The sequence below is a fragment of the Culex quinquefasciatus genome, chromosome 2, assembly GCF_015732765.1.
Source record: "Culex quinquefasciatus strain JHB chromosome 2, VPISU_Cqui_1.0_pri_paternal, whole genome shotgun sequence".
Taxonomy (NCBI): Eukaryota; Metazoa; Arthropoda; class Insecta; order Diptera; family Culicidae; genus Culex; species Culex quinquefasciatus.
This window is the reverse complement of record NC_051862.1, coordinates 148,959,616-148,980,798: the sequence shown is the minus strand read 5'-3', so window position 1 is coordinate 148,980,798 and position 21,183 is coordinate 148,959,616. Positions and strand designations below refer to the sequence as shown.

The 21,183-nt window shown below is 36.9% G+C and overlaps 2 protein-coding genes across 8 annotated transcripts in view; one reads left to right on the top strand and one right to left on the bottom strand.

Moving 5' to 3' along the window:
* Nucleotides 1-409: 409 nt before the first annotated feature.
* On the bottom strand, nucleotides 410-1,126 carry LOC119767923 (40S ribosomal protein S14-like). 2 transcript variants are annotated; one of them, XM_038257912.1, is made up of 2 exons: nucleotides 862-1,126; nucleotides 410-804 (listed from the first exon to the last, which is right to left on the bottom strand). In XM_038257912.1, exon 2 carries the CDS (start codon nucleotides 761-763, stop codon nucleotides 446-448), a length of 318 nt encoding a protein of 105 aa, XP_038113840.1. In that variant the 5' UTR covers nucleotides 764-804; nucleotides 862-1,126; the 3' UTR covers nucleotides 410-445. The 2 variants fall into 2 exon arrangements, with proteins under 2 accessions (XP_038113840.1, XP_038113839.1); XM_038257911.1 differs by having other exon boundaries at nucleotides 410-799.
* An 11,375-nt stretch (nucleotides 1,127-12,501) lies between these two features.
* Nucleotides 12,502-21,183, top strand: part of LOC6038927 — a 200,808-nt gene continuing 192,126 nt past the window's right edge. For 2 of the 6 annotated variants that reach the window (XM_038253088.1, XM_038253089.1), the window contains exon 1: nucleotides 12,502-12,908. The gene's annotated coding sequence lies outside the window, so the exon portion shown is untranslated. The other 4 variants (XM_038253093.1, XM_038253095.1, XM_038253091.1 and 1 more) reach the window with 4 other exon arrangements.

The window sequence follows — 21,183 nt, the reverse complement described above, 5'->3', positions numbered from 1 at the left end:
CCCCTCTATATCAACATATAAAGTTTGTCTATAGAGTCTTGAAACTTTATATTCACTTTATACGCATGGAGGTAAAATTGAGTGGCGAAGTCTAGAGTTGATATAAAGTTATACAGCGGTAAAACGTCAAAATACTACTTTACCGACAGAACAAAAATAGAAAAATCAAAAAGCTTTGCGCAGCTCTTTCTCTCTCTTGGGAGAGTGCTTTTACGCTGGGATGACGATTTTGCTTTGCTGTGTTGCTTTGCTTTCGAAATTCTTAACTGCGTGTACTCTGAGATGTTTCACCTAGATGCCCTGCGCCAACCGTCTCGTCCGTCCTGAAATATGTTTATTCAGATGATTTTTGCCGACTAAGTCTCCCTTGAGGAACAACTTCAGGAAAAACTGAAACACTTGCCAGATCAAAACAGAGCATTTATTTATGTTTATACTAATAGCACTAAATCACAAAATTCTTTGACGAACAGGACAGAGCACGGTGCGTCGACTGAGCATCCGGTCCCGGGGTCTTGGTGCGGTTTCCGCCGGTGGCACGCAGCGTGATTCCGAGCGACTTGCACTTATCGGCGACGTCCTGAGCAGCCAACAAAGCGGCGTAGGGCGAGGCCTCGTCACGATCGGCCTTGGCGTTCATGTTGCCGGTGACGCGCGAGGATGTTTCTTTGCCCGAAAGATCCGTGACGTGGACGTAAGTGTCGGTGAAGCTGGCGTAGAGCGAAAACTCCTCCTTTCTAGTTTTGTTTTTGCAGGAAGCCATCGTAACTAGAAAATTGTATCTTGCGACGATAAGGAGCTGTTCTGGAAAAAAGAATAGTTTAATACTAAGCCCAGTTAAACTAAGTATAATTGACTCACATTTTTATAGACGCTGAACCGTGCGCCGAACGATTTTACCTGCAGCAAACATAAACATACCACGAAATACTGCCAAACTTTTATTGCCCTCACTAGTGTTAAGTTAGTGTTTTGAAACATTTTAAGAAATGTCAAAATGTGATATAACATTAAAAGCTTACTCTACAGTGATATATAAAGCTTACCACTAATGCTTCGAAACATTATTGTGCTAAATGCTTCGAAACTTTAATTGGCTGTTCTATATGTCATTATACGGTAAGTAATAATGTTTCAAGCTAAAAATGTTTCGAAACATTTGGAAAGACTATTTAAAGTGTCATAGCATCGGGAATGTTTATTTAGAGTGAATTTAGAGTTTTGATTTAGTGCTTGTGGTTACTTGGGGAGGGGGCAAAAAAAAAAAAAAGATAAAACATTGAATTTACGAGCCATGGTTTCAACATTTGAATGAACAAAGTAACAAAGCGACATAAACTTTGAAAAATATTTGCAACGGCCTTACTTCATATTCAAAAAGTACATCAAATTTCCCATAAAATGACATGTTTCACGATATTGACAGTTGAGAAACGGGAAATGGCAGCGATTTTAAAACTATTTTTTGATGCAAAATACATTTTTTTCGAAATTTGTCAGGGTCATTTGAATTTTTTCAGGACCTTTGACAAAAAAAGAGTTTTTGATTATTTATTTTACCAGACGCATTCTCCGTCAGACTGGACAATCACCTTAAAAAAATCATAGTTGCAGCTGAAAAGCTACCTAGCAACCTTGACTAACTATTAGGATGTAACAAAAATGACTTTTTGGCGGGCATTCAGGGGTTTGTTCCGGTGGGCATACTGAGCCTAAATCCCAAATATGAGCTTGATTGGACGTAACAGGAGCTGGCGCTCCACCCTTCAATTTTAAATGGGATTTAACCCGTAAAAAAAGATTTTTTTCAAAAATGTCACTTTTTGAGGCATTTTGGCCACCAATGCGTTTACCAAAAACATCACTGGCGTGTTGGCCAAATCCTTGCGCATCTTTTGGTACATATAACATTGAAGTTTGGAGCATCCTGGAGCTCGGTACAGACCTTCAAAGTTTGGCATTTTTTCGAAAAATCGACCCCGGCAAAAAAGATATGCGTCGCACCTCGCGACGCCCGAGACGCCATTTGATTTTGCTGGGACCGATTTTTCGAAAAAATGGCAAACTTTGAAGGTCTGTACCGAGCTCCAGGATGCTCCAAACTTCAATGTTATATGTACCAAAAGATGCGCAAGGATCTGGCCTACATGCCAGTGATGTTTTTGGTAAACGCATTGGTGGCCAAAACGCCTCAAAAAGTGACATTTTTGAAAAAATCTTTTTTTACGGGTTAAATCCCATTTAAAATTGAAGGGCGGAGCGCCAGCTCCTGTTACGTCCAATCAAGCTCATATTTGGGATTTAGGCTCAGTACGCCCACCGGAACAAACCCCTGAATGCCCGCCAAAAAGTCATTTTTGTTACATCCTACTAACTATATAATTGTTCAGGATATTTTTAATTTCAGAGTGCAAGTCACAATAGAGCAATTCCATGCCAAATAGGGAATCGGTTGTACCCGACCCTCTCCGATTTCAATGAAACTTTGTAAACATCTATATCTGCAAGCTCATACATCCAATTTAAATGTTGTCAAAGACAAACTTATGGGAAATTTGACGAGCTTTCCGGTAAAAATATTTACGAGACTGAAAAATTAAGTCTGTCATATAGAAATTGCCAAAAACCTATTTTTTCAACATTTTTATTTTTAAAACCGCTGTAACTTTACAAGGATTGGACTTAGGACAATGGTCAATATGGAGACTTTTATGTAAAATTGTCTGGAAAATCGATTCCCGTATTCGGTTTTTGAAAATTTTGACGTTTAGAGCACTTTTCAAAAAAACAGTTTCAGTAAATGATTTTTGTATTTTTTAGGTGAGTTGCTCCATCCTGCATTTTTCGTGAGTCTTTTTGTAACATCTTAGGCTATCTTCACAAAAATTTTGAACGAAAAAAAATCGTGGGCTCCCCCTCAAATTTGACTTTTAAACTTAAAAATGAAAAAATCTCATAATAGTTGGGTGTTTTTTTCTTTCAGCGTATTTTTATCGGAAAGCCCGTCAAATTTCCTACAAGTTTGTCTTTGACCACTTTTTGATACGATGCAACGGCTTCGAAATACAGAAATATTTAAATTCCGAATTACAAAAATATTTAAAACACTTACGCCCTTCTCAAATGTCATTATCGAGTGGAACTGGCTCCATATACACAAAAATGGCTTATATAAGCGAAGGATAACATGTCTACAAAGTTTCATTGAAATCGGAGAGTGTCGAGAAAAAAGTACCTGAAAAATTCCTGTTTTGGGCTGGAATTGCTCAATAGTGTAGTCAATAGCGACGCAATGAGCAAATTTGTTGGATTTTTGCTATAAATATGAACTTATTCTATGTACCATATTTTTTTTTAACTCGCCACCAAGATCGCAACGCCCATGAAGTCCAGCATTTTTTGGTTGCGTCGTTCGAGACGGACATTGGACGACAACCCACGTTTTTTGCATGCAAGTTTATCTTTGGTTGAAACATCCTAACAAGGGCTAATCACATTTCGTGGGTACAGCATCAGGTTTGCTGGTAGCTCATGCTCTGGAATGTGAATTAATTGACAATTTCTCTTCTTGAAATCATGAGCTGAAAATGGGACATCCATAATTAGCTGATTCTAGTGGAGAAACCAGTATCGATAAGAGTTTGGATCCAATCTCATTAGTTAATTAATCAACTTTCCGGCGGTAAGCAAAGTGCAAATTTGTCCTAGTGTAGATTGGATCGGTTTACAGAGCTGCAAATTGCAGGCCACAACCAAAACGCCCAGCTGCACCGTCAAAACCACCAAAACCGATGCCTGGATGGCCTCCAGTCAACGCGCGTTCAACAGTTGAACTAGTTTCCACTTGCCTACATCGTCACTGGCGTGCTTTCATGTGCCATGTTCAGTTTGCTATTTTTGGTTGCCGCTCATGTCATAACGTTCAATCCGTTTAATGTGACTAGAAAGCACCACGCCGACGATATCAACACCACCCGGCCGGCTAGTTCTGTGCTGCCCCACCGTCGAGACCATCGGCCAGTAGGCAATCAGGAAGCGAATGTCGACTAATTTTGACCCTCGAGGAGGACCACATTTCTGGTTGCTTCCGTCGTTTGCAGGACCCTCAACACCCCTGAGCTGAACCACTTTTGATTCATTCATGCTGGTCGGTCTTGCTGCTTTTTTTGGGAAGCTAAACCTTGGCACGTCATCGTGTGGTCAGTTCTTGGGTATCACCCTGTCCTGTCTGTCAGTGTCCACGCCTCTGCACCTCAGCATCGGTTTCAGGCTGGTTTCCTTTTTTGGGTGGCTGTCCGACATCGTGCAATGTGGATTGTTTACAAGCTCGAACTGATCGTACCCCTGCGCTGATCTGTACAGCGAGCAAAGTGGTAAGGGTATGCAACTGGTTGGAACGTGTATTCCGATGAAAATAAATCTGAGAAAAAAAGTGATTACAATGTTGTTCAACAACAATATGCAAATAAAAAATCATGACTAAAAAAAATGTGATCCAAACATTGATTGTTTTTGAACAAAAAGTTAGTAAACAAGCGATGGTACACCAAATTTCAGTTTTGAATTCGCAAATTTGTTTTGATCATTTTGTTGCAGAAAGCTGACCTCTTTCCAATAAAAAACAAGGCACTTCAGTCCATATCCGCGTCAAACCTTTTCGCCAGCGGCAATAAAAAACCTTGACCGCTAATCTCCACTTCAATGCTGTCCCAGGCTGCTATTTCTGCTCTATTGCTCCATAGTTCAGCTTGCATCCTTCACTTTTGCCCTGTTGTAAACAGACACAAACACCCGGTTGCGTTCTGCAGCATAACCTCTAACGATTCTCCCAACTTCATATATGGCAAGTTCAGCTCAAAGCTGCCGTGGGTGTTCTCCTCCCTGATGGCGCGGAGTCAGAGTCAGCGTCCAAAAGCGGTCTAGCGCCTCACGGCGTGTTATCTGGGCAACCTTAAGGAGAAAAAATAGTCATCACTACTTTCAAAAGTGTTTTATAGGAAATTTTCTCAGCTTTCCAATGCTTCTAAGAGCGAAATGTTTCATCGGGAAATTACTGAGATATCTCCATTTTAAGTTTTTTTCTTTTAAAATCTTTGATCATTTATTGGAAACTTTTAATTAACAGTCCAGGAAACTTGTCAAATGATGTGTTTCATGTGTATTTTACTGACCAAAATATGCAAAATAAGACATGAAACAACTTTGTAGAAGGTTGCAAACCGCTAAACATTTTGAAAATTAAGTTTTAACCAAATTTTTGAATATGTGGAATTTATTCAAATAATAAAGTAATAAAACCGTATTGAAATATTATTTATACAAGAACAAATAGATTTTTACATAACTGTTGTGTACAAATAACACCGGTCTGCTCTGATTCAGCTTGGAATTAGCTGATACAATTTCTACAGGTTTGAGATTGATAGGGTATTACAAGATTTTTATGAATAAATATCATATTTCCTTAATCAAACACTAACTAGTTACATGGATACAAAACATGTTTTATACTCGAAATTATACTGCAAATTACTGTTGCTAGCTTTAAGAGAAATACTTTTCATTAGTATGAAATGATTGTTTCAGTTTTTTTTTGTATAAAATGATCAAGGAATTAGCAATATTTTAGAAGTTTATAAGACTCTCATCTTCAGTCTCATCTTAAAAAAATATATATGTGTTGATTTTTGTTCAAATAGTTTAGAAGTTTCTGTTAGATTTTTTTGTTAAAATACTATTTAATTTTTGTTCAAACAAAAATAAATGTTTGTTACGGTGTTTTCAGAATTCTGAATTGGAAGACTCGAGTTTTATTGCTACTTTTATGTGCATTTTCTACAGAAAACATTTTATAAAATTTTATCTTTTTTTTATACTCATGAAAATATGACTTTTGAAGCTTGTTACAGTAATATGTAGTACATTTTCGATTTCAAATCATATTTGTATTTATGGCAGTGCGTGGCCGTATGGTTACGCTGTCCGCTTTGTAAGCGGATGATTCTGGGTTCGATTCCCATCTGCTGCAACCTTCCATCGGATGAGGAAGTAAAATGTCGGTCCCGGCCTTGATTGTTAGGCCGTTAAGTCATTCCAGGTGTAGGAGTCGTCTCCATGCCATAAGTACAAACAACACACCAAACCAAGCCTACTCCGGTGGAATCGATGGCGGCGGTTGGACTCACAATCCAAAGGTCGTCAGTTCAAACACTGGGGTGGAAGGTTCCTTGGAGTAGAAAGAGGTTTGGGTGCTCTCCCATTCAAGCCTTCGGACTCCTAGGTTCGAGCAGAAAACTTGCAATAGAGACCACAAAAGACCCGGGGGTCATTAATGTGGATGGTTTGATTTTTTGATTTTGTATTTATGTGCCTGGTTAATGTTTGCTTAAGAAAATATCAAATTTATTCATTAAAATTCAATAATACCATTAACAATCACAAACCTGCCAAAGTTTCGGTTGAACAAGCTAAATCAGAGTAGACACGTGATATTTGTACACAAAAATATATAATTATCAAAAAATTCTTGTAAAAAAACAATTTTTACGCTGTTTTATGATTTTAATTTCTGAATAAATCCCATTTATTCAAAAACTTAGACAAAACATAATTTTCAAAATGTTTAGCGGTTTGCAACCTTCTACAAAGTTGTTTCTTGTCTTACTCATCAAAATGTGCAAACATTTTAATGAGTAAATGACTCATGAAACACATCATTTGAAAAGTTTTCTGAACTGTTAGTATAATGTTTCCATTAAATAATAAAGGGATTTAAAACCAAAAAACATAAAATAGAGATATCTCAGAAATTTTCCGATGAAACATTTCGCTTTTAGAAGCATTGGAAAGCTGAGAAAAATTCCTATAAGACACATTTGAAAGTGGCGATGACTATTTTTTCCTGATAAGGTTGTTCTACAAAACACGCCGTGGCCTGACACTCTTCTAGCACTGCAACAAATGCGACCCACGCGAATTTGGCAGGATTTGTAGCTTGTTAACAAACCACAAGCTAGTTGCAAATTAGACAAGGATTTGCGACTGCAAAACACTCTGGTGACTAACTGCTGGGGACAGGGAAGGTATATTGTGTTTTTCAAACAACTGTAGAGTTCGACGAAAAACTGGCCATTTAACTTTTAACGCAAATCGGAAATGGACTTCATTTCTATTTTCATTATTTGACTTCTTTCTAGTCATAGAAGCCGTTCTGCATCATAGCATAGGTTTGACAAGTCTTCATACAGTTTTGGAAGCTATCCGTACAAAGTTGGTATGTAAATGCATCTTGGAAAGAAATTTTCTTATCGATTTGGTTTCTTCAGTCTTCAGAAAAAAGCTAAACTGTTTTTTTTAAATATTTACCCATTTTTAATTTAATTTTCATCACTACAAGTTAAACTCTCAATTCGTATTATGAGAATATTTATATTAAAAGCAATACGAAATTTTAAACCAATTGTCTACTAATAAAATGAATTGAATGGCATTGAAATCAAAGGGACTAGAAAAAAAAATCAAAACAAATCGGATTCTATATTATAAAACGATGTAGATTATTTAACATGAAATAGTTTCTTTTAAAGTAAGCTAGTCTCTTATGTTTTAGAAATAAGTTATTTTTTATTTGTCAATTCGCAATTTAGCAGCTATCAATACAAAAAGGCTATTACACTCTAAAAAATACTCATTTTTTCAGCTCAATTGTTTTTACACACAAAAATGTTTGCGCAAAATAATATTTTTTGAAATATCTTATTTTTAAAAATGTTTTAGAAGACAACAAATGCCAGCTTTTGAGCTAAGGCACAAGTTGGTCACAATTAATTATGGGGTTACGTACATTTAGAAAATCACAAAATTTCATATTACAGATTTTTTTTTAATCCACTAAAAGATGATTTACAATCACTCCTGAAAGTTTCATGAATATATAACATGATTAAACTGAGTTAGAGACGATTTTCAGCTCAACATTTTGCCGTGCGCAATGCGGGCTGTCAAACTTTCTGAGCGTTTTTCTTGAAACACCGAGTTAATTTTCGGGTGCCACGATATCTCGAGATGGGATGGACCAAATTGGCTAAAATTTGGGGTGAAGACTCTCAAAACATATCGACGTCGTCGTGCTATCATGTCGCACCCGCCATTTTGACGTTCCGAGAAAAACGCGTTTTAATGTTTGACCTTGAATAAACAAAAACGAAAGCACGCAATGTAAACAATAACAAACACGTTTTGTTTGGCTGACCATTCTGTGAATTGTCCCGAAGTTTGGTTAAAGTTGGTTGCTGGAGTCCCGAGTTATAATTAAAAATGTTTACGGGAGTCTAACTTGTACGTGCGTCAAACGCATCCTGACCTGAAATCCCTTTGCCCTTTGTCGCATTTACATCAATTTTCAGAGAGTGACAAGATAGCACGACAGGATTGAAACTTCTTTTATATGTATAGTGACAAAAATTTTCGGAGCTTTTTTGGTTTTCATTGAATATCTCAGGATTGAAATCGAATTTTGGGGATCTGTGAAGGTCAAAAGATGAGGCATTGTGAGCTGCACAAAATGGCGTTCTTAACTCAATTTGGCCCAAAATGCACGTACGACAAGTTAGCACGACGGCGACGATATACTGTGTGCATGACGAAGCCCGATTTTGATATTTTGCTTTTTTAAAAAATACAAAAATCAAAAACTGACGATTTTTTATATGAAAAACACAAAAATATTTTTATTTTTTTTTAAATAAGTTTTTTGAAAATCGGCCTTCGTCAAATTTTGAGCAGATTTGGTCAAGGCAGTGTTAAGATATCATGCACCCGTTATTTGTAACTGCTAACTTCAAATAGCTTTATCTCGGCAATGATACAACCAAATGTCTTCAAATATGTTTTGATAATAGATGAAAATGTGCATTTTAATGCCCTGATAACAGTTTTTAAATAAAATTAAGTGTGTGCTCACACCAACCTCTGACTTTTTTTTATCGATTTACATGTATGTAACCCCTTAAATAGCGTCTCTATTTATTAAAAAAATGACCCACGCCGGGACCCGTGGTGTAGTGGTAAACGTGATTACCTCTCACCCAGTCGGCCTTGGTTCGATCTCAGACGGTCCCGGTGGCATTTTTCGAGACGAGATTTGTCTGATCACACCTTCTGTCGGACGGGGAAGTAAATGTTGGCCCCGGTCTAACCCAAAGGGTTAGGTCGTTAGCTCAATCCAGGTGTATGAGTCGTCTCCCTGGGTCCTGCCTCGGTGGAGTCGCTGGTAGGCAGTTGGACGTACAATCCAAATGTCGTCAGTTCGAATCCCGGGGTGGATGGAAGCTAAGGTGTAAAAAGAGCCTTTGGACACCAAGTTTCAAGTAGGAATCTCACAATCGAGAACGCCAAGGCAATGCTGTAGAGCGAATAATTTTTTTAATGTTTTTTTTTATAACGTAGAAAAAGGTAGAAAAAAATATTTTTGACGTAATTTTTTAGATCAAAAAATCTATTTTCAATCGAAAAGTACTCGACATAAGTTTCGATATCGAGATAAGTCCACTAAAATTTGTTATTTAGTTGATGCCGTGACTTTTTGACCAAGCTTGACCATTACTAAACATATTTTTTGAAAAGATCACTAAATTTTCAATAAATTTGCTTTCATAACATTAAACAGCAAAAATAAACTGAATTTTCAATGTTAAACAAATGAAAGAATCGAAAAAGTATAAATATTTAAAATAATTGAATCATTTCTAACCTTGGCTCAAAAGCTCTATTTTAAAACATATCAAATTTGACAATATTTTTAATCACGAGTCCTTAAAAATTTACAATTTAAATTACAATTTATTTTTTTTATTACAAAATTCTTAATAAAATTTTACTGGGGCTAATGATTTTTCGATATTTCGTGGAAGCCGCATAATCCATGAAAATTGCCCTTGGTCCTGAAAATTGGGAAATAGCGTGAAATGCCACAATATCCAAAATAATTTGTTATCAAATGGACCCTCAGTGAATTTTTAACATTGATTTTTTAATACAAGCTATTCACAACATTTTCAACTTCAATTCGGAAACAGTTATCGCAAATAAGGAACTCATTTTTGATGATATTGTTTGTTACACTGTTTAAAGAAATACAGATAATTAAATGTAAATTTCCTTTGAAAAAATAAATAAATAAAATGCCTTGGAACATTAGGTTGTCATATCAAAATCGATTTTCAAGCACAGCAATTTTTCAGTTCCTTTAGGGGTCCTAAACAATTCCCCAAAGTTTGGGACAATTGGTTTAGTCCTCACTTTGCGCAAAGTGATTAAATTTAACATATAAATTTGTATGGGAAAACCAATTTTTTGGATTTTGATATTCATAATATTGCTGCTCTGGAAGGTGCTCTACAACTTTCCCGAAGAGAGTATGATGCTAGCAAGTCCCTGAAAGAAGATACGAAAAAAAAAAAAAAAAATTTTCGAGCAAAAAACACGTTTTAGACGAGTTTTGAACACGCTGTATCTTTTTTTAGGAGCAAGTTAGCACCATACTCTCTGAGGAAAAGTTGTAGATCATCCGAATATGAATCCGGTTATAGTACAGCGTGAAACGTGGATTTTATAAATATCGAAATCCCAAAAAAAAAAATGGTTTTTCCCATACAAATTTATTTGGAAAATTTAGGACCCCAAAAGGAACAGAAAAATTGCTGTGCTCGCTAAATTTGGGCAACTTTATTTTTTTTCCATACAACCATATTACACCCTAATGGAACATACAATGTAAAGGTCAAAGCATTTTTGTAACACAAGCACTATTTTTCTTTATAACAGCGATTCTCAACCTTCTTCTAGGCTGGTACCCCCTGCCATGTAAATCAAGTAGGCCCGGTACCCCCGTTGAGAATCGCTGCTTTATAACACAAAATTCTAGAAAAGTTATGAAAGAACATTCTTTGAAATTATATTGAAAGAATACACAAAGCATTTTCAAATATTTTATTCATATTATTTCTCTTTTAAATTTTGCTTATGCAATATGATTATTTTTTTAAAAAGCATGGCCTTAGTTACCCTAAAAGCCAAACAAAAACAGCGGGTCTAATGCGGGTTTTATAATGTTTTTGAATTTTCTGGAATTTTCAATAACAAATAAAAACAACTGCTATAAATTAGATTTTGCCTGACCTTTTTTGAAATAGGGGAAATATGCCCATTTTAATCACTCTAAGCCGTTCGACCAATTCTCATCACTTTTGCCGTTTTCCGCTATAAAATCAACATTTTCAGATGTATCAACAATGGAGAGTTGCTTGCTCACTTTTGTTTGAGCTATTTATCGCTTTGGAACCGTCAAAAACACTTTATGAAAGCTGTAATTCATGATCAAAGTGCTGATAGGCCGATAATAGAAATAGGCTGAGAAAGGGTATAGTTCCCCTACATACATAACTTTTGATTTAGTTGAAAACCTTTCGCATAGGAAAAAGTATAAACATTAAACAAAGTATCATTCAAATGAAAAAAATGTTCGAAACAAGTTCGAAGTCCCAGGGAATTTCTTCGATGCAAAAAAGCTTTTGATCATAGAGGGCCTCCCACAAAGTTTTAGCTAAATCATGAAATACAAAAAAATGTCATGGAATCAACCGATTGTGTTCTAGGGAAAACTTATCATAAGATTCTTATATTGAACACTTTAAAATGTATGCGTCTTACAATAACATGGTGACTTATGTGGTCAAACAATGCTGTTAAATCGCTTTATGAGCTTTAATTTTCTTATATTACAAACTAATGAGGATTGTTCAATTAAAATAGATCATTATCAAATTTTTGTGCTCTTCCTTTACATCATAAAATCTATTTTCTTTAATGACTGGAAATACTACAAAGCCTGAAATGTACAAAAACATCATTGACATAAGCTTTGCTTTCCAACGCCTGTAACAAACTCTTCTTCCCAACACCAGAACCGCTCTGGAACCACCTGATTCTGTATCTTCCAAATTTAGGCACGAACTGTGCCTCACAACCTGCGCACCTCCACCTGCACCATTCTGCAACCGAACCTCCACGTGATAACAATACGTGAGACCTTTTCATCGCATGCTTTCTCCCGCCTCGTCTCATCAGCAGCATTGCTTCGGTCGCAGAATCAACAATCCACTCAACGCAACAGTTTCCCTTGAAGCCGGCGCTCACTTTTGCTGGGCAAGCAACTCAGAGAGCCAGCAGTGCCATAAAGAGAATGCGCGCGCTCGCGCTATAAAGTACACCTGGTGAGTTCTTCGCTTCCAGCTAAGACCATGGAATTTTTTTGTTTTCTTCGCTTCACGAAGCTTGAAACAGCAAGCTTTATGCTCGATCAGCTGATTTCGGAAAAGCGCTCGTGAGTGAGCCCGCTCGCTCTCGTGAGATCTCCTTCAGCCCACCTGGGGCTCTCTCTCTCTCTTGTAGAGCAACTCGGAACTGCAGCAGTACCATGCCACGGTAGCTCACCGTCTTCGTTTCTGCAGTCCACTTTGGTACGTTCGACCGGGCAGTAGTACGACGTAAACGGTAACGGGTTCGCCGGACACCTCGGTTCCGGACATTGTGTCGCGCGTTCGTTACGCTGAAGTGTGTGTGTGTGCGCGGGCTTGTTTTTTTCGGGGATTTCGTCGTGGGAGAAGGTTCACGTTTTGCGAACTTTCTTCGCGACTAATGGTTACGAGCCGCAGCTGGAAGTTCCTTCTCCTGTGCAAGTGTCGGCAGCCGCTAGTGGTGCTAGTGCTGAATCGACGCAAGAACCGCTGCTGAACAAACCCTTTTGTGGTGTTGCGGTGCTCGCGAGTAACCTCGTGATCGTGATCTCCATTGTGCGGTGAACAGCAGTCTGTTTTGGAGTGTTGGATTAGTGCACCCTTTTGGTCTAGGTTTGTATTCCAATGCTCGGGTGTTCTGAATTGAAGCGAGAGCGATCGTGCGCTAGGGGTGATCTGCAGCGTTGAGAACGGTGCACACCGCAGAGTACGGATACTGCTGCTGGAATACTGGTTTGCGGTCGAGTGTTACCTTTTTTGGACGGACGGGGGGCAACCGTGGACGACAGTGTAACAAACACACAAACACGGCTGAATTAATGTGCACGGCAAGCGGAAAGTGAGGGGAATATATACAATAATAATATAAAACAAAACATACACCAGGGTCGGTTGAAGCCGTGGGTCGGAGTCCAGCAGCATAGGCCCGGGAAGAGAGAGATCATAAGGTGTTTCGGCCGAGAATCGGGTTGATGGAAAGCGACCGGTGAAGTGAAAACGGAGTTGCTCGTGATGCAGAAGTTCGCGGGTAAACAAGTTTTGATGAATTCGTAAGGGTCCCGAGAAGAACCTCGTTGAAGCGCGCGTGGCGCCACAGTGAGTTCCAGAAAGCTGACATAAAGCAAGAATTCGCTACCTTGTTGACACACGGGTACAACTCGTGAAAGAGGTACCGTTTGGTATCGCTCTCCAAATTCGATCGAAATTGTGATTAAAAGGTGCGTTTTTTTCGGTGCGTTTGGTATGTAAAGGTCATCAAAACGACGACGGCTGGTGGCTGGTACTGTACGCAGGTGAACTGAAACTGCTGGGTTGTGTTATGCAAAACAAGTGGAGCGTTGCAAAAACACAGTAGGAAATGATACGTGAGGTATTGTTGTTTCATAACATTTTTGCATCTGATATCCGATAGCGCTGGGAAGTCAAGGGTGTAGCGCTGTAGGGTAGGCCGATCACCACCACCGGGTAAGGTGCTGTATTTGTGAATGGATCCAGATTGATTTTCATGTGTGGTGTGTGGTTCTGGAGCCTAGAATTCGAAGTGATGCATAGATTTGCCGTGAAATTAATAAAAATCGATCGAAATAGGATAAATGGAAACAATTAATACCAAATATAAATTTAACTACATGGACCTACAAAAATTTGTAAAAATGTCTGCGCAGGGAAAGCATAAACTTCGGGGTCTCAAGAACTACGTGCACTTTAAATTTGTCAAAAATATTTAGGCAGTACCGAAGGGGGTTTTCTTGGCCAGAGAACATTTGTTATTTTCATGATATTTTCAGTGCAGTTTTCTGTTATTGGCCTCAGTTTTTCAATAACTTATCAGAACATCTCAATAACAATAATCATGCATATTGTTTTTGAGATATTATTCCCGTCTGCTCGGGTTTCAACTTAAACTTCATTTTGAGCTTTTGTACAAAAAAAAACGAAGTTGACTTTATAGCTGTAAGTGTTTGAGTACGGCACGGAGCGACGGTCCCGGATACCCATATTTACACTTAGAATTTTTAGAGCGCCCGCCGCGGGATTCGAACCAGCAACCTCTTGATTGTGAGTCCAGTACGCGATCCTATTGAACCACACGGGCGGGACATTTGTACAATATATTACATATTATACAACCCTTCAGTATCAACATTTCTGTGTTACTTTTTTAATAAATAAAAAACAACAAAACAGCGTTATTGGGCCAATGTCGAAGTGTAAACAAATAGTCTGTCCTGCTCGTTCCCAAAGTATACATCAACTGAGTTGAGCTGAATAGACTTTTTGATTACACTTCGACATTTTCCCATTTGCTAAAGTATAAAATTTAGTGTAAAATGATATGTTAACAAACTAGAAACGTTTACCCATTCAATTTCTCCGTTTTTAATCAGAATGAAGCGCTTGAACATTTTAGAAAATAGTATTTTTTCGCATGATTATTGGAAACAATTGTCAATTTTTGTTGAAATACGTTTGAGCTTTTTGTTTAAATATTTGCTGCAATATTAGAAAAAAAATGATTTTAACGGCATTTCTCATCGAAAAACAATTACTTCTGGGTATTTTGAATCGATATAGTTTTTTTTTAAGTTTGAGACATGGTTAGAATATTTTAGTAAAACTAACTATAAGGCCGTTGTAAATATTTTCCAAAGTTCCCCCCCACCCCCCTTTTCAAATTGGTCCGAAAAATCAGGGGGCAATTTTTTTTCAGAAAACATCCAAATTTTTATGGAGATAAAAGTCTTATCTACTGAAAACTATTTGAAATGCATTCTGGGATCTATCAAAAATATTTCCAATATTTGTATTAGTATTTTCAATATTTCAGTATTAGTGTACAGAATGCAAAAACTTTTTGTTTTGACGAAAAAAAAAATCTTCAATTCTTAGATATTTCAAAAACTAATGATTGCAACAAAACTGGGCAGGTGTAGAATGCATTCTAAAACACTTTTTTTTATTCAAATGTTGATATCGTGACCGTAGCCCCCAATTCCCCCTCCCCCCCTTTTGGACCTTGGTCAGAGTCGAGGGACATAGACTTTAAAAAATAGTTGCAACGACCTAGATCATGGAAAATTTAAAGTTTTTCTTAAACTCGCAAAACCATTCGATCAAGTATAGAAACTTACTTTTAATTGTTTTTTATTAAAAAATTACACAGATGCCACTGAAGTGGTAAAGTGCTTTTAATAAAACCAATAATTCCGTTGCAAATTTGTTTTTAAGTTAAATTCCCCCCACTCCTTTAAAATTGGCTCGTTTGTTTCAAAAACCTTACAAATTTCGAAGGAAAAGGACGTGCAATCAATTAAAAACAGTTCAAAATGCATTTTCATGCTATGATGATAATTGTGTACTTGTTTGAACCAGTTTGAAAATACTTATAAATTATAAGTTATTTTTTTTAAATCAACGTACAGTCAGCGAAACCTTGTTTTTGGTGCAGAACAGATTTTTCCTTTTAAACCAGGATTGTTTAAAAATAATGACTGTTTATTGCATTTAACAACACATTTGAATAAAAATGTTCATTCCATGGCTTATCATTTCAATTTTTGGATTTATATTTGTTTTGTCCCCCTATTTTGCCATCTGTCAGAGTCGAGAGATATAAGCTTTTAAAAATATGTGCGGTCTATAATTTTTTTAGTTAAAAAAAATGTACAATGTTTTCATGCCAACAGAGAGCACAACAACATTTAGACATTATCCAAGACATGAATGCCACAAAAGTGGTAAAATGTTTATAATAAAAAAGAATGCCAATTCTGGAGTTTTTTTTAATGGTCCAATAAACCAAATTTTTAATTTTTGCATTTTGGGTGTTTTTAAATACCCCTGACTTAAGGCGGTTTCAAAAACACCCAAAAAGCAAAAACTGGAAATTTGGTTTATTGGACCTTTAAAAAAAAAAAAAAAAACTCCTGAATTGTTGATTGTACAAAAAATGTTCAAGCTCAAAATTTTGTAAAGCATTTCCGTCATTTTGAGCAAATCGTAAAATCAGTTTGAATAGAGAGAGAGAGAGCAGAGGTGGAACACTCAAATATTTCAAATATTGAAATTGGTGTTCTACGTGGGCAATTCTGGATTTTTTTTAAAGGACCAATAAACCAAATTTCCAGTGTTTGCTTTTTGGGTGTTTTTGAAACAGCCTTGAGTCAGGGGTATTAAAAAACACCCAAAAAGCAAAAACTGGAAATTTGGTTTATTGGTCCTTTTTAAAAAAAAACTTCAGAATTGTTCACACAAAAAAAATAATTCTATATCAAGCAATAAATAGCTCAATAGGAAGTGAGCAAGCACGTTTCTTTCAAAACTTTTGCAATATTATTTGTTTAAATGATGAAAATTTGCAAATTAGACGGAGTTTTAAACCTTAACATAAGTCCTTAACCTGCCAAACGTACGACTATTTCCCCTAATGTAATTATTAGATTGAAATTAAAGGACCGCTTTCTATTTTATCATTTAAATTGTTAAAAAAAGCGTAGGGCACAGTCTGGGACACTACATATACTACTGCATACTTCCTTTTCTTAAAATATAGGAAACATTAGTAAAAAACACAGCTAAAGTTGACACCTAAAAAAAGTCACATAAAACAAGTAAAACTTCACACCCCAAAAAAAATCTAAAATTTGTAGAGTTCTGAGTTTTTTTTTGAAAAGGTCCAATAAACCAAATTTTCAGTTTTTGCTTTTTGCGTGTTTTTGAAACCGCCTTGAGTCAGGGGTATTAAAAACACCCAAAAAGCAAAAATTGAATATTTGGTTTATTGGACTTTTTCAAAAAAATCTCCAGAGTTCTACTTTCCAATGTAAAGATCAAAAATAGTTTGAAAAATTGAGTTTTGACGATTTAAATTCAAGAAACCATTAAATTATACGGCAGCGAATGACCAAGAATGTTAAAGCTGCCAGAAATAAATGAGCAATTCTCTGAGATTTCGGTCATTCGATTTTTTCTGTATTTTTGAATCCGGCTGAAACTTTTTTGGTGCCTTCGGTATGCCCAAAGAAGCCATTTTGCATCATTAGTTTGTCCATATAATTTTTCATACAAATTTGGCAGCTGTCCATACAAAAATGATATGTGAAAATTCAACAATCTGTATCTTTTGAAGGAATTTTTTGATCGATTTGGTGTCTTCGGCAAAGTTGTAGGTATGGATATGGACTACACTGAAAAAAAATTATACACGGTAAAAAAAAATTTGGTGATTTTTAATTTAACTTTTTGTCACTAAAACTTGATTTGCAAAAAAACACTATTTTTAATTTTTTTTTATTTTTTGATATGTTTTAGAGGACATAAAATGCCAACTTTTCAGAAATTTCCAGAATGGGCAAAAAATCTTTGACCGAGTAATGATTTTTTGAATCAATACAGATTTTTTCAAAAAATCGAAATATTGATCGCAAAAATTTTTCAACTTCATTTTTCGATGTAAAATTGAATTTGGAAACATTCAATATAACGCCCATTTGAAATGTTAGTCTTGGTTTTAAATTTTCGAAAATATTTTTTTCGAAAAGATCGGAAAATTTCACGAATGTTTTATATATTAACATTGTAAATCGGACCTATAGTTGCTGAGATATCGACATTAGAAAATGGTGGGTTATTTGGGTGAGACTTAGAAAACATCAATTTTCCTGTTTTTTAACCTTTGCATGGCAATATCTCAGCAAATATGGGTCGTATCAACAAAATTCAATAAAGCAAAATATAGAGAATTTTCTCAGCTTTTCAAAAATATTTTTTCAAAGGTGGGCAAACATGGGCACTAATTTTAAAAAATGAAAAACTGCGACTATTTTCAAAAAAGTTACCTAAAATTGGTTATAACTTGAAAACGGTGCACTTTATCAAAAATTCACTAAAGTACTTTTTGATTGCAAATTCAATTTTACATCGAAAAATGAAGTTGAAAAATTTTTGCGATCAATATTTCGATTTTTTGAAAAAATCTGTATTGATTCAAAAAATCATAACTCGGTCAAAGATTTTTTGCCCATTCTGGAAATTTCTGAAAAGTTGGCATTTTATGTCCTCTAAAACATATCAAAAAATAAAAAAAATTAAAAATAGTGTTTTTTTGCAAATCAAGTTTTAGTGACAAAAAGTTAAATTAAAAATCACCAAATTTTTTTACCGTGTATAATTTTTTTTCAGTGTAGTCCATATCCATACCTACAACTTTGCCGAAGACACCAAATCGATCAAAAAATTCCTTCAAAAGATACAGATTTTTGAATTTTCACATATCATTTTTGTATGGACAGCTGCCAAATTTGTATGGAAAATTATATGGATAAACTAATGATGCAAAATGACTTCTTTGGGCATACCGAAGGCACCAAAAAAGTTTCAGCCGGATTAAAAAATACAAAAATTAAAATTAAAGAAAAAAGACCGATTCCGTAGAGAACTGCTCAAATAAATTAACAACAACAACATTACATTATCTCAGATATTGTCAATAACAATTGCAAAAAGCGTGTTTAAGATATTTTGAAAGACTTTATCTTCCGGTTGAAATCAACTGGACCTGATTCATTATTCAACATCCCGATACCCAGAAATAAGCCCATTTCGTTCCACTTACCGAGTAAAGACTCGATTGCGAAACATTACGATAGATCACCTCAAACGAGGGTAATTACCAGAAGGCTTTCCAAAAAATGTTTGCCACTATCACAAGTGGTCGTCGTTGTCGTCGTCCTGCCATCGTTGTTGTTATTTTTTAAAGGCTTTTTACAAAACCCACAAAAAAAACCCGTTCCACCAATATGTGTGTGCCTGCCCGCCCGGTTACGTGTTATCGAATAAAAACCAGGCTATAATATAACTGTTTTGTACCAAGTCAGGGGCCTGCGAAAGCTTTAAGCTCGCTTTTTTTTCCTGGGCTCAACCCATTTCTGATACGTTTGTGCGCGCGCACAGCCGCAAATGAGGTACTACTATTTGGTACAAATTGTTTGCCACCACCTTAATCAACGGCCCCGAGGGGAGCAGCTCACCAAAGTGTTTGTGTTTGCTCATTAGACGATGTAATATGCTAAATCGAACGCTAAAAACAGCCAATGAATGCGGCAGTTGAGCACAAAAAGAGTGCTGCAAATTGCATGACATTCTATTGTATGTTGCGCGCAAAGTTGGCAAAAGTTCAACCGAAAGCTCGTGTTTTTCGTCTTTAAATTGCATAAAGTTGCAGCGAACAGCCTTAAGGCGCGAGGATTGATTGCCCTTAAAAACGGCGTGCGCACCTACTTGAATGGGCGATTGTTCTCTCCCCCCCCCCCCCCCCCACTTCCAACAAGGACGGTGTGAACTCGCACGTGGCCGTGAACACGTGAGGGTTTTTGTCCTGTTTTCCAATTGATTGTGTGTGACACAAACACGCACGGTTTGATAACCAAGGCAACGCCCTCTGATTGCGAAGTTTTTTTTCAATCTTCTCCTCTTGTAAAGCCAGCAAAAAGATAGAATAGCTTTTTGAAGGGTTCACACTAATTAGTTGTGGGTGGAAACTAGCAAAAGAGAGGGGTGAAATTGACCAGGCAATCGGCTTACTAGCTGGGAAGAGCCAAGTGTAATCGGTTGGAAAACATGAGGGGTGAAGTTTAGGAACTTGCCGAACTTTTAGCAAGGTATAAAATTCAATGGAAGGAATAGTTTTTTGTGTACCTACTTTTTGTTCGATTTCTTATGTTAAGAAATTAGGCATTTGTTTCAGTTCCACGAAAATAATCTAGATCGTTTGGAATCAAAATAACTTAAAAATGCATAGCATAGCATAGCATTAGTGTCTACCCGTAGTTGTTACTCTGTTATTGACCAGAACCTCCAAGAATTGCTCCGTGGACCACAGATGACGAGTAGGAACCAATCATCACCACTTCGCAACTTATAAATGTCTCTATCATGCTAGTCAAGCACAGCGCCGGCCACGACCAGTGGTAAGACACGGGAAAGTGCATGGGAATTTTAGTCCGATACTTGAGTGATGACGACCGCTTAATCGGCTGCGTCTTCGACAAAGTATCACGTGACATTTGAGGGGGTTAGTAAGATGGGTGTGAAGCCAGGATTCACAGTGGTAAGTGATGTGGCCGGTTATAGTTGTTTATAGTCCCTAAATCTTCGTATGTTCTTGGATTCATTTTGGAAGCTTTCTCCTCTATATAGAGGAGAAAATCGTGGCGTCACAAATTAGCTCAAATCACTCAAAGTTCGTTTTGTGAGTGACTTTAACAATTTTTGCTAGTTTGACAGTTACATTGTCCCCAGTTTGCTGTGGGAGAGAAAAGGAGGCGAATACTTACCATACCTGTCAAAATTCCTAGCCTCAAAATTTTGTCTCGAGTTGCTTTTCTGCCCGCCCGTGTGGATCAATCGGACCGCGCACTGGACTCACAATCCAAAGGTCGCCGGTTTGAATCCCGCGGTGGGCGCTCTAAAATTCTTTGTGTAAATATGGGTATTCGGCGCCGTCACTCCGTGCCATACTTTCATACACTTAGGAGCCCAGGGCGGCGAAGTCCTTGTAGATAAAAGGAAGACACTAGTGGTTGGTACTAGCAATGGTGGCCGACAGCTATAAAGTCAACTTCGCTCGCTGCTTTTCTCCTCTATATTGCATTTTCGTCCTGTTCTTAGTTTCACAGATTCCGATCAAGTTTCTTGGATTCTTATAGCAATATTAATCTTTCTAGTCAACTAAGCCTCGATGGTCTGGTGGTTAGAATTTTTGTCTGCTGACCCAAAGGAAGGGGGATCGAACCCAGCCGCGAGCTAATGAATTTTGCGTTCATATTCAAGTGTTCAGAATTCCTTCTTTCCATAATTTCTCGATAGGAGCAGATGGGAATCGAACCTG

What these genes read in the sequence shown, in the direction of transcription:
- LOC119767923 (XM_038257911.1), bottom strand. Translation starts at nt 1,011, where the DNA reads ATGTTATATCACATTTTGACATTTCTTAAAATGTTTCAAAACACTAAC. An exon ending in GGTTCAGCGTCTATAAAAAT is followed by an intron (nt 800 to 861) that starts GTGAGTCAATTA and finishes TTTCCAGAACAG; the next exon opens with CTCCTTATCGTCGCAAGATA.